The sequence below is a fragment of the Lissotriton vulgaris genome, chromosome 2_1 (genome assembly GCF_964263255.1).
Source record: "Lissotriton vulgaris chromosome 2_1, aLisVul1.2, whole genome shotgun sequence".
Taxonomy (NCBI): Eukaryota; Metazoa; Chordata; class Amphibia; order Caudata; family Salamandridae; genus Lissotriton; species Lissotriton vulgaris.
The window spans coordinates 1,804,633,144-1,804,646,186 of record NC_141687.1 but is presented as its reverse complement, the minus strand read 5'-3'; the positions used below and the strand labels follow the sequence as shown (position 1 = coordinate 1,804,646,186).

Below are 13,043 nucleotides of genomic sequence, written 5' to 3'. Positions count from 1 at the left end.
CAAACCCTGTGTTCAGGTAGAATCTTTGTGATGTGCACGCATTGTAGGTCCCTCCCCCTCACAGTCTGGATGCTAGACACAAAGACCAACTGGGAGCTACACCTAGTCATCTGACCTAGGATACAGGCTGCTGGTAGCAAATGGTTAGGACTAGAAAATGTCAACTTTCTAAAAGTGGCATTTCTCATCATTGTAAGATAAAATCCAATTTTACCATTAAAGGGTTTCAAATTACAGTTCTTTAGACACTGATCTCGAAAATCTGATCTGCTCGCAGTTGAAAGTTGTCACTTATTAAATATAATAAGTTAACCCAATGTTATCCTCTGCGAGAGGTACGCTTCACACTTAACGTTTCTGGACATGTACAACTTAAAAGTACATGCCCAACTTTTTCAGTTTCAGTGTTTATTTGATTTAGTTCTCTTCTGAGAACAACACATTTTCTGATAAAACATTTAAAATGTGTCAGTATACAATACATTTTTTCTGTACAAATTTAAAAATGATTTAAAGAATTTAAACAGATTGGGACAGCCAAATTCATCTGGCGGAGACTTAAGAAACAAATTTCAAACTCTGCACTGATGTACTATTATATCTGAAGTGAATTGAATTAATCTTAAATAGCACTTTCTGGCCTCTACTACTATCGGTTTCGTACAAAGTTTTTAAATACACTGCACCCTGTCCGCTGGGCTGTTTAAGGCCTACTCTAGGAGTGACTTATATGTATTAAAAAAGGGAGGGTTGGGCCTGAAGAGGTTTATCTTGCCAGTTCGAAATGGCAGTTTAGAACTGCACACACAAGCTGTAATGGCAGGCCTGAGGCCTGTGGCATGTTTAGTGTGCTACCTAAGTGTGTACTACCTAAGTGTGTGCTATCTAAGTGTGTGGCAGAGTGAGTGCTGTAGACCCACTAGTAGCATTTAATTTACAGGACTCTGTGGACATGTAGTACCATGTTTCAAGGGATATGCAACTAATTAAATATACCAATTGGGTGTAAGCCAATGTTACCATGTTTAAAGGAGAGCGCACAAGCACTTTAGCACTGGTTAGCAGTGGTAAAGCGTGCAGAGTCCTAAAGTCAGCAAACGTAGTGAGCAAAAACAGGAGGCTAGAAGACAAAAGGGTGGTGGAAAACTACGCCAAGGATGTTAGGTCCAACACAAGGGCTATGTCTCAGCCATTGGGCTTGCAGTAAACATTTTTTTAAAGTCCAAGAATAACATTTGTAGGCGTTTCCTAGCTGGAGATAACATTAATAAATATAATATTGTATAACATTGTTACATTTATTATTTTATCTGAATGATTCCTATGGAACACTGCTACAGTGAAAATATCTTTTGGGGCCTTTTCACCACAAGGATATGTGTAATATTAAACTTTTACATGTCCTACTTTTAATTATCATGCATTCTAGCTTATGGGCAGTAAGGCCTACTTAGGAGGGACTTATTAATATTAGAAAGGAAGGTTTAGGCCTGTCATAGGTTCACCCCTGTTTTTCAGATGTTGTACTCATATATGCTAACTAACCAGAGGTAATTTTACCTTATTAAAAGTTCAACGTCGTGCATGAATTCAAATACTACTACCTTTTTTTTGCTGATTGTATCCTGCCATGGTTTATTCATGCTGAGATACAGCATCACTAACACAAAGGTACTAATTAGAAGCTGGGGTTTGAAATCTGAGCCCTCTGCAAGTTGGAGTTAAGCAGGGATTTCAATTCTGAGTTGTGCAATAATTATCGGACCCTGCTGTTTTCGGGTGTATGATTTCGACAAATTAAACCTGAGGAAATTTGAGGAAAAGCCACAGGAATAGTAAAAACATGCAGAATTTGGTTTATTAGATACTAATTTGTTACCAACTGAAAAAACTGAATTTAGAAGTGTTCAATGCCTGCAGTAAATACCTCACCCTGAGGTAATGGTAGTTACTCAGTTTATTAAGTACTCTCCCTTTCACGACCATGTCTGAATCAAGGCCAAAATGATGATTCCTTTTCGCCATACACCAGAATTCAAGATGCCGTTCAGAAAATCTTGTCCACATTACTAATATTTAATTTCCTTCTTCCGACAGGTACAGAAGAAGAATTACCGGCAGGAGAAAAAGAGGGCCAGCAAGCAGCTTTTTAGCGCTTTGAAAGATCCCAGTGCGGTGATTATGGCAGACTGGCTCAAGGTACCTGCTGTAAAACATCATTATTTATGTTTTTCTCGTTTCCACAAGCTTATCATTTAACACATTGAGTTCAAAGCGCTGCGTTATTTAATCTTAAAACTGACTGGGAGGCGTCAGCAACTAAGAGACGTGCACTCGTTTGTTCCTGTCGACACGTTCTGTTTTTTTCAAATATTTCCACTGTAAATATCTGCAAACTTAAATATTTGCATCTTGCCATCACTTTCTACCTCACTTCTAGTATTTCCAAGCTCTTTAAAAAGCAGCTGGTTCTATTATTTCACATAATGGTGCTCGATTTACCAATCTCCGAAGGATTAAAGTCTCAGGCGCATATTATCAAGGGGGTTTATCGCCGCTTTTTTGGCTTTAAAAGCCAAGAAAGCGGAGATACATTTGTCTCCCTATTACCTAGCTGTCGCTAACACCAATTAGTGACAGCTAGTAGGAGATAGCGACCATCTTGGGCCCCACTTTGCATGTCAGTGATATTTATCACTAATGACATGCAAAGTGGGCGTGCCAAGATGTTAGCGACTGGAAAAAGTCACTAACATCGCTATCTCCTATTACCAACTTTTGGAGATATTCGCGCTAGGCGCGAATATCTCCAAAAGCTAACACCTGCCCTGAGCAGTTCTTAGCCATGTTATCCAATGGGAGGTGGATAACATGGCTAAGAGCATTAGCTCGGTAAGGCATGAATATCGCAGACTTTTCAGCGATATTCATGCATTGCGGCCGATTTTTATTGCATTTGCGATAAACCTTGGTAATACCAAGGTTTATCTGCGATAAAAATCGCCGCAGCTCAGCGGTAAATTTTTGTCTCTAACCAAGCAATAGTGATAATTATCGCTATTGCTTGGTAATATGCCCCTCAGTCTGTTATTTGCAAGACCAACACCGCCTTCCTTCTATTCAAGGTCAGTAAATTGAGTTGCATTAAGTAAGCTAAAAGTAATGCTGTAACTAAAAACAGGTAGAAACTGCAAACTTGCTATAAAAGTTGCTAAATAAAAAGGTATTGTTGTTTAATACATTTCTAATTGAATACATTCTACATATACAGGGATTATCTATAATCTTCAAAGCAACACGTTATTCCTTTATTATACACCTGTATGTAGGGTCATTAGTAACCATACTTTTGCCATACTTAAAGCAAACCTTTTTCAGCAGACAGGACAAAAACTCGTTTAGTGTCCTCAGCCAGCCAGCCTCACCACCATCACTGCACAAGGTCTGAGAAGCATGCTTATCTTATCATCCCCCTCTCTTCCACTTCTTGCAGGTATCACTTCCTGCCAGTTAGCTTTCAACCATTCAATATTTGAATGAGCAACCTCTCCCCAGACACGTAGGGCCACATGTATCATGCATTTTCCCAGTTGCAACCTGTAAAATGCATTTTGGTATGTATAAATTCCAATTTGTGATTTGGTAACATGTTACTGAATCACAATTTAGAATTGTGAATGCATACCGATTTGGTGTTAGTAGGGGCGTGTTTAAAGCGTCCCTTCCTAATACCAAATCGCAGCGGTATGTAAGAATGTTTTGCGACTGAAATGCGGGCGCAAATCATTTGCATTTTACCACCTATTTCTTGTAGGTGGCAACCAAATTACAAATGGGAAGGGGACCCAAAGGGACCCCTTCCCCTCTAGAAGTGGTAGCGAAAAAAAAAATTCAGAGCAGCCAGTGGTACCACGGACCACTGCCTGCTCTTAAACAAGCATTTTTCAATACAATAGGTCTTGCATTTGCGAGAGTTTAAACTAATTTTATTGTAAATGACAATGCCTTTTATTTATGTGTTTTAAAAGCAACACATATATAAAAGGTATTGACATTTCTAATGCTAAAAGCTCAAAGTCTAGCAAATGCGAGACCACTTTAATGGTGGCAAGCCCCATTTCTTTAGACGCTGCTTTCTGTATTCAGGTTACAGTGAGCGGCATCTAAAGAAAGAGGCACGGCCAACATTAAAGTGGCAACACAGTATGGGGCGCTTTCACCCAAAGAGAAAAAATAAATAATTAAAGAAAGGTTCTGTAACGTGGCCACTAAAGTGATAGCAGTCCTCACTGTAATTAAATAAGCGCAGCCGATAAAGGGAATGCAGACCACACTGTAAATTACATAAATAAATAAATAAGTGCAGCTACTAAAGTGAAAGCGGACCAGGTCGTAAATTAAATAGATAAATAAGCGCAGCCGCTATAGTTAAAGCGGACCATGCTGTCAAATAAAAAAATACATTACTAATAACAATATAAAAGCGGGCGTCGTGCTGCGACATCGTGGGTGGAATAGGGGAAGATCATTAAAGAAAATAGTGCTCAGCGACTACATAACGCAGAGTCCAGTCCTTATGGGAGGTTACAAATGCAGACAAGGTGCTACCAAGGTGGGACTACTGAGCCTATTCACGAATGAAAAGCAACAATTTCGAAAGGACAGTAACGGAAGCCATTTGAAAAGATGGGCGGGAAATGGGCTGAGCTTCTATCCCATACCTCAATACAGCATGCCCTGCAGAGCAGCACATAGGCTGCCCAGGCTCGACCTGAAAATGAAAAGAAAACTTGCCATTTTTCTTTTTTAAACGCAAACAAAATATTGCTTTGTTTAAAAGCAATCACAGGCATGGTGGTGTGCTGACCCCAGCAGACCACCTTCCCTGTGATTTTAGTGATTCCTAATTGGTCACAAATTGCTACCTACTTCATTATTATTCATGAGGTAGGTTGATTTGTGATCCACTAGGAATCACTAAATAAAACTCCGGGAGTTTCATACATTAGGAATAGTGAGTTCCTAATTGCGATTTGGAGAAAATATTAATTAGGCAATCGCTATTTCCAGTACTGATACATGTGGCCTTAAAATACTGGTCCTATATAAACTTTCTGTTGAAATGCATTGGAATGCTTTGAGCAAGCTGGTCACAGAAGGATCATGGTTGTTTTAACCCTAGCTGTCTCTCCAAGCCCTGTGTAATGAATATATATTGTATATTATGGACATCGGAACATTGAGAGAGCCATTAAAGACTGTGAAGTGGCTCAGGGGTAAAAATGGCTGGTATAGACCATCCAATCCAACATTCCTATGTTTGCTCTCTGTTCCTCCATGTTTATTTTAGAACGTTCTACACACAGGATATGTTATGTTGAAAAAGTATTATAACCATTCTTTATAGGGTTAAACCGATTGCTAAAGGTACTTTTCCTTCTTATAGGACCTCGCCTGCATATCAGAACTATAACTTGGGAAGAGGACCTTAAACAATTGTTATAGTTCTCAGAGGGGCTTTTTTGTCGGCTTCCTTGAGTGAGTGGTCGTTAGGCTTTTCATTCACTTTTGTTTCTGCCCATAAAACAGCATAGGGTGGGGAATGGGTCTCCCCTCTTCACCTACTGTTGTATTACCAGTGTCTTTCACATTTTGTTACAGCCTACAGAACAACCGTTGGGTGGTTGCTGTCTGAGTGATGGTATTTTGCCCTTTTACTTTCCGCTTCCCATCAATGAGTGGCATTTACCTGGATGCTTTTTTGTCCATTCCTAAGCCATCACGAGCAGAGGACAGCCCTTGAAGCCAAACCTCTCATATTAACTAATTTTCTGACAGTGCCTCACCACTATGGTGAAGCCTTAGAACTTGACTGTATCGAGGCCCTTTGCCTTAAGCTGCTGTATGACATCCGTGTCAGGCTCTTCCTCTGCTGTGCAGCATATTACTATTGGAATGGTTCAGGGCCGGACTGGCCGTAGCGGGCATCGTGAGATTTCCTTGTGGGCTGCAGTGCTTAATTTGAGCTGGTGATTTCTAGTGCCCAGCACCGGCACTTAATCATCAACACCGGCGCTTTAGCACCAGTTAAGGACACATTAATTTTTGGTAGGCACAGGGAGATTAAGTGATTCACCCAGAATCATTGGATGTTGAGCCAATGCCAATGCTTAAACCTGATTCCCCAGCTCCAGAGTTGGCAGCTCTGACCACTAGGCCACATTCCCCACTTGTAAGGTCTGTTGGTGCTTAGTTAGATGCTGCTAACAGGAGATATGGGCTTGTCAGAACTCCCTCCTGACAAGAGCCCTGGCACTATTGTTTTTTATAAATTAACCACAGATGGGTAGGGCCTTGTTTCAGAGGGGTGGGGGCTGTTTTTAGGTTGAGCATATAGCGGCAGCGCGCATGTGCTGCTTGCTCTGTGAGGCATTCTGTAAGGAGCTTTTACTCTTCAGGGTCCAGATGATGCAATAAGGGGTCCACCCCTTGACATCCCCAAACTCCAACCAATATTTCACGGAGTGTTAGGGCAATTAAGTGAGGGAAAGGAAAGGTTGAGAACAGCAGGGAAGGAGAACCTATAAGAGAAAAGGAACAGATATAAAAAATACATATACAAGAAATGGCTACTCTCAAATATGTCTCACTACTGGAATATAAGTATCTTATCCATCGGAGAGTCATTTCAAGCCTGAAAACCACCAGTCCCCTTTGGAGTTTGATAACCAGTTTCTCCAGGGTCAGTGGAAAGAAAAGGAGGATAACTGACCAAAGTCTTCATATCAAGTCGCTTTATAACAAGGCTTATTCCTTCCCTGTATACTGTCAGAGTGTTAAGAGTATCACACTCAGTGTAGATAGTTTATCGCTTGTGGCATCCCACCAATAATGAAACCCTGTACTCAAACGTGAGTTATTGCATAACAAGAAACAAAGTAATTCGAATGGAGCCCTACTTCCGAGCAAGACTGCTTCTTTAGAATCTGCAAAGGGACAATGCGGTTTCCTCACCGCCGCCAGCGTGTATTTTTTCCTTTCTCTGGTAAGGTCTTTGAAGGGCTCTGCAGTTTACTCACCGCTGCCCAACGTAACTGTTCAGCTCCGGTAAAAGTCTTTAAAAGGCTAAACGGTTTCAATCACCGCCGCCCACGTAACTCGCACTCGCACTAACCAGCCGGTAGAGATGCCCCAAGTCACTCGAGTCTGCAACCAACACCAACGTGCTCCACAGAGCACCAACAAACAGCGACTCCTCACTGCTCAAATCCTGCTGTGCATGACTCGCCTTCTCAGCTGGGCTCCGACATATGGCCGAGACGATTTCCTGGTTCCATTCAGAATCACACACGCTAACGAGCGGGCGTTGGGTCTTGTAGACACTGCTCCTCCTCCTCGTCTAGCCTTCTGAGAAATGTAGTCTAACTGCTTGGTAGGCGTGGATCATCAGATTTTCTTGACAGTAGGCCCCCCCGCCAAGCGCCTCTAGCAGCCAGGTTTGGAGGGGTGTCTGCGGAAAAAAACATCTGACAGCAGCAGGGGCATGTACGTTGGAACACGGCTCCCAAGAATCGTCCTCAGTGGTGTACCGTTTTCAAGAGACGAGTGTAGGAAAGTAGGTTTCTGTTGCAGTAACCCCCCCTTTATGCATGATAACTGAGTCACTTTTCCTTGGTGTGCCCTAGGTCCCTGCCAATCAGGTTCCCAGGGCTTGTGTTCCTTCCCCAAAAGCAAACCCAATTGGCATCTCTGGCCACGTGTGCCCCTAGGAACCCAGGGCACTGTGACTGGAGAAGACCCTTAAAGGCTGCAGCACGTATTGTGCCAACCTTAGGGGGCCTGTACCCTGACACACAAACACTGCCTTTACAGGCTAAGTGTCTTGGTGCAGAACAAACCACAGAGTCGACGTGGCACACATCCCTATCTGCCAAGCCCACAACCCACTGCCCTGGCATACCTCAGTCACCCCACTAGCTGGGTGGCCTATGCCAGTGGTGTGGGTACAAGGGCATGAGCCCTGTACCCATGCAGTACCTAGGTGCATTCCTGGGTACTGTAAGTGCAGTGCTGCCATTAAGAGTATATGGTGCTGGGAGGTCGTCATTACGAGCGCTACAACACCATAATTGCTACACAGAAGACTGAGAAGTTTGATATCAAACTTCTGAGCTTATTAAACCCACACTGATGCCAGTGTGGGATTTAATGTAAAATACACGCCAGAGGGCAGCTTAGAGTTGCCCCCTGAAACTAACCGACAACCTGTGTCCTGACTGAGAGGCTGCCTAAGCTACCACCTAGCAGACATGTTGCTGGACCCCTGGGTGAGAGCCCTCCGCGCTCTTGAGGCTGCAACAATGCACATCCTGGGACGAGGTGCTGGGTCTCCTCCCCCGGGATGGGCAGGGGGAGCTTCAAAGGTATGCCGCCTTTGTGAGCTTCCCCAGGCCACTTGCTGTACTCAGCAACTGGCCCCCAACTGGTTCTGACCCCCACTCTGGCGGGAAGACAGGCGAGAAAAACAAAGGAAGGAAAGGGGGTGTGCCAGCCTCTGTCAACCCCACCCCTCAGGTGGAAGAGGCAAGGTAAAGCACTACCCCGGGCTCTTGCCATTTTGAGAATGGGGAGCCACACCCAATTAGAGCTAGGCTCCTGCCACATGCCCACAAGAGAGTGGCAGGATAGGGGGTGTACTCACCCCAGGACAGGCACCCATTGGTCCCTCCCTTGCCCTACCTGTAACGCCCCTAAATTTAGTATTTTGGGGCACCCTGAACCTTCCTTCCTCAGATCACGATTTTGAAACAAGATGAAGAACAAGAAGAAAGAAGACCTGCCTTGCAGCTGGTAACAAGAGGACGACACCAACTGACTTGGTCCCAGCCCTATGGGCCTGTTGATCCTTGAACCTGCTCCTGCTAAAACCCCAGCGTCTCCTGTGGTCAGCAACCTCGAAAACCCTGGAGCACCTGACTGCCTTGCTTGTCTAAAGACTGGGACTCCCCATGAGCAGTGGTTCTGCTCAAACAGCAACAACCCCTGGTGCTAGCCAGGAACCGTGAATCCAGCACACTCTGCACCTGCCGAGCCCGGCCCGTGCCTGAGTGAACAAAGACCACAAGGACGTCCCCGCGGTGACTGTGACCCAGAATCCAGCCCCCAAGGACCTACCTCGACACTCCTGGTGACGCCTGCAGCCTCACAACAAGGGACCCCTCCAACCGTGACCAGCTGAGGGTAAGATTTTACTACGCTAAAAGACAGCCCTGCACCCGGTACCCCACGGCCCCCTGTGCCCAACTCCTGGGTGTCTACCTAACCTCCAAGATCCCAACTTACCTCTCGAAGTGGTGGTCGCACCTGAAGAATCTCTGTCCCCAAGCCTGCATCCAGCCACCGAGTACTGCTGAAAGTGCAGCAGCTATCCTACTCTACTTCCTCACTTGCCCTTGTAAGTGACCAGGAGCTCAGCTCCCACAGCCGCGTGATCTGCCTGCTAGCAGCCACCAACCAAAGGCCCCCATCCTCCATTGGATAACATTGGGCCTACTCACTGTCCACCAGGCTGCCCCAGTGCCGCTGCAATGTTCTCTGTATTTTCTAGGGGGGGATTTCATCAGAGTCCTTGTGGAAATCGTGAAAGAGATTCGTATTGAAGTCCCCAGTTATCATAGAGTCTGTTACAGAGAGTGATCCCTGATTAACTCACAACGACTCAGTATGAAGCAGTTGAGTTCTATCCTCTTCTCCCTAGCATTTTGGTTAGTTTAAATGTTGATCAACAGGAGGGGGCACTGTGATCTCCAGTTGGTGATTTTGATACCTTGCAGCCAGCTATCTTGGAACATTAATGCATCGATGTTCCCTTGCAATTTTACTGAGAGAAAATATGGACAAATCATCCTTTGTTCTGCTGTACTTATGATCTCTGAGGGGCGGCTTCCTATACTCAATGAGGCCCATCACTGCACAACTCTGCTCAGCCCATGTTTTCTGTAGGACTATAATATCGTGACTGTTTAGGAAAGCTATTAGGTTGGTGGACTGCAATTTCTGCTGTAGTCCATTTATATTCCAGGAGCAGAAAGACAGTTAGAACGGCTGAGGCACAAAGGTACCGAGCGATCGATTCAGTCAGTCTCCAGGCCCAATGGAACACCTGCGACCAGATCACAGGTGTTCCACTAAGCCTGGAGACACAGCCAAAGTGCTAATAGGTCCTGACCCTCCGGCGGAAGTCCAGGGAGTTTTGTCCTCTGTAGACAGGAGTACAAACTGAGAGGAAATACCTCTTACATATATCAGCACCTTAGCGCGTTCTTCACATACAGGGCACTGATAATCACATAGATCCCTGTAACACCCCTACACATAGGTCCTGAAGAAAGCAAGTTTAATAAAAAGGCCTGGCTGAAACTAGTCGACCACACTGGACGTGGGAGACCATAAGTCAACCCCTACACGTCCTAAGCCTTTGTATTTAACCTCTGCCTGGGGCCCACCAATAAAGTAACCGTTAGGGACCCCAAGGACAGAATTTTAAAATCTCACGCAACACACCTGCACAGCACACTCACCCTCCAAAAAACCCGCTCCGCAGTAATCTGGCGTCGCAGCACACCTGAAGCGCGCTCGGTGCCTCGGTTGGGGCTTGATGATGAAGCATGCCACCAACTAGGTTGGGGGGTGAGGGCCTTCATACTAAACCAAATGGTTTCCCATGCAGACACATAGTATACAGACATAGCTAGTTCTCTTTGATTAACCACAAGCTTCAACTTGGAACAGGGGAGGGGCACATGCACACCATACTTTGAAGAACAGTCCTCAGATGAGGGACAGTGCACTTTCTCCCGGCGGCTTCTTGATTTAGAACTGATGTTCAAGGGATAATAGATAAAGGAATAGCCTGGGTCCAATTGACTGCAGTGGCCTTCTAAGCAGGTTGGTATTTTAGTCAAGCCACCACAGAACGCATGAGTGGGCACTGAGCTGATGTGGATTGGCATGGGCCACCTGCCTCATGCAATCTGCACCACCCTAATGCTGGCTGCTTCTACCCTGAATGAGGTAGTGCCTGCGACCTACAGCATTGAGTACCAATCTCCGATTGCCACAGCCCAGGACAGACTACTATCAGCTACTGCCAGATTGGGGTGGGCAAAGGGGGGAAAGAGCATTTTCACTCACCTCCCACGATGAGTCCTGGTCTTGATCCTTATATCCCTATTTAGATCTTGTCCTAGTTTTGTCCTGCTTCAATAGCCTGAACGTAATGTCTGAATGAGGGGTTGAGAGCAGGTAGTGAGCAGGATGAGAAAGCCAGCCGGCATCAGACTGGCGGCTGGAACAGCAGGAACTACAAGATTAGTGATGAGAAATGATGGAGAAATGATGGGAGCGGGGGCAGATCTTGCGCAGGTGGGCTCCCCGGCTGTGGGGACAAACAGTTGGAGTACCTTGGATTGGAATTCTTGGCACATCACAGTACACTCCATGCTGGTGCACGTGCTGATGCACAGATGCATGCTCGGTGGCCCCATTCACTGCCACTGCAGCTTGCCGCTCCGTTCAGCTCCTCTTCTCTTGAGTCCCTGCAGCCCGCTTACCCTCTCAGCTCCCTGCAGCCAGCTAACTGGTCAAAGGGCCTTGGACCTAGGCTCGTGGACGCAAGATGCGGAGCTGGGGCAGCACTCCCTCTGTCCTCCTCCCCCACCTGCGCAGCGCTTGACATTAGCGCGTCAATCTGGTATTTCCTCTTCCTCCGATCCCAATTAACAAGTATTTGTTCAGCACTGCTGATCAATTGGCCTGTTTGTTTGAGCCTCCTTCAGGCATGAGCTTAATGGGCTCTACATTTATCAGGCCGCTAGATGAGCTGGATCACAGGAGGTACTCAGGACCAATTACACATGGCAGTCCTGCTCAGGTGAAGAGGCTGCAGGCCACACATTAGTCTTTGGAAGGCAGAAGCAGGAGTGGCAGCTTTTGATGGTGGCCCTCTTGTGAGCTTCTACACTCTTTCTGCACAGACGGATCTCACATGCTTGGAGGGCCTGAATCCGCTGGTGAGTTCACTATCAGGCACGTTGATCCTCCCTTGGTGGAAGCAGTTTGGTAGTCCTTTTCTCCAGAAATGAGACTCTAGCAATGATAGAATACTTTAAGACACTGTATGAGGTACACCATCAACAGTCTTCTCAAGCACAGAGATCATCTGCATATAGTGCCTCGACATGACAGGTTCAGTCTTCAGAGCAGTGTAGTCCACTGAGTACCCTTGGGAGTTAGTTCCAGCCTAGCCACCCACTGGTGGATACACTAAAGGTGTCCAACTTTCTGGGCAGCTGGGACCACACAGCAATGAGTTGGCAATGCTACGTTCAGTGCAGGTACACACTGGGAGCCATGGAACAAATGTTAATGCTGGCTTCAGTGTTAACAACCATTCAGACAACCATTCGGACACACTTCCACATGTACCACGTCAACAATGATGAGGTGACATTGGAAGCCACTCAGGCATGCTTCGGAAGTGCCACAATTCCACCAAGGATCTTTGGAACTGACTTGTCACTTCATACATGCCATTCATGACATCTATGAGACTCCGGAGGACTGATCTATACATCAGGGTCAACTGGTCTAGCCCCTTCCAATAGTCAGCTGCTCCTGCAGGATTGACTCATGACCGGAGAAAACTTGGAAATGGAACAGTGAGTAAGTCAGCAACTCCTACTTGTATACAGGGGATGTACATTTTCTCTCTGATCTTGCAGAACTGGTTTAGACCAGTACCCTACTCATGTGTCCTTTTCGGACTGTCTTCCAGCCGGATCCTTTGTCTTGGGTGATACTCTTTTAAACCTATGTGGGATTCAGCTTGAAGCAACCACAACAGAGGCACAAAGAGGTGTGAGCAGTCTCCTCCTGACCATCAACAGCCCCATTTTGATAGTGATCAGCAGGGGAGACAATAGACTGCTCCCCTTCTAAAGAATCCTTTTAAAGCTGACAACAGAAAATGTAGTCCCGCCCCT

At 45.7% G+C, this 13,043-nt stretch overlaps 1 protein-coding gene across 2 annotated transcripts in view; it reads left to right on the top strand.

Moving 5' to 3' along the window:
- OSBPL5 (oxysterol binding protein like 5) overlaps positions 1-13,043 on the top strand; it is an 841,363-nt gene that overhangs the window by 431,862 nt on the left and 396,458 nt on the right. For both annotated transcript variants that reach the window (XM_086957869.1, XM_086957868.1), the window contains exon 5: positions 2,098-2,199. In XM_086957869.1, coding sequence (XP_086813995.1) covers positions 2,098-2,199 — 102 coding nt within the window. The remainder of the gene's footprint in view (positions 1-2,097; positions 2,200-13,043) is intronic.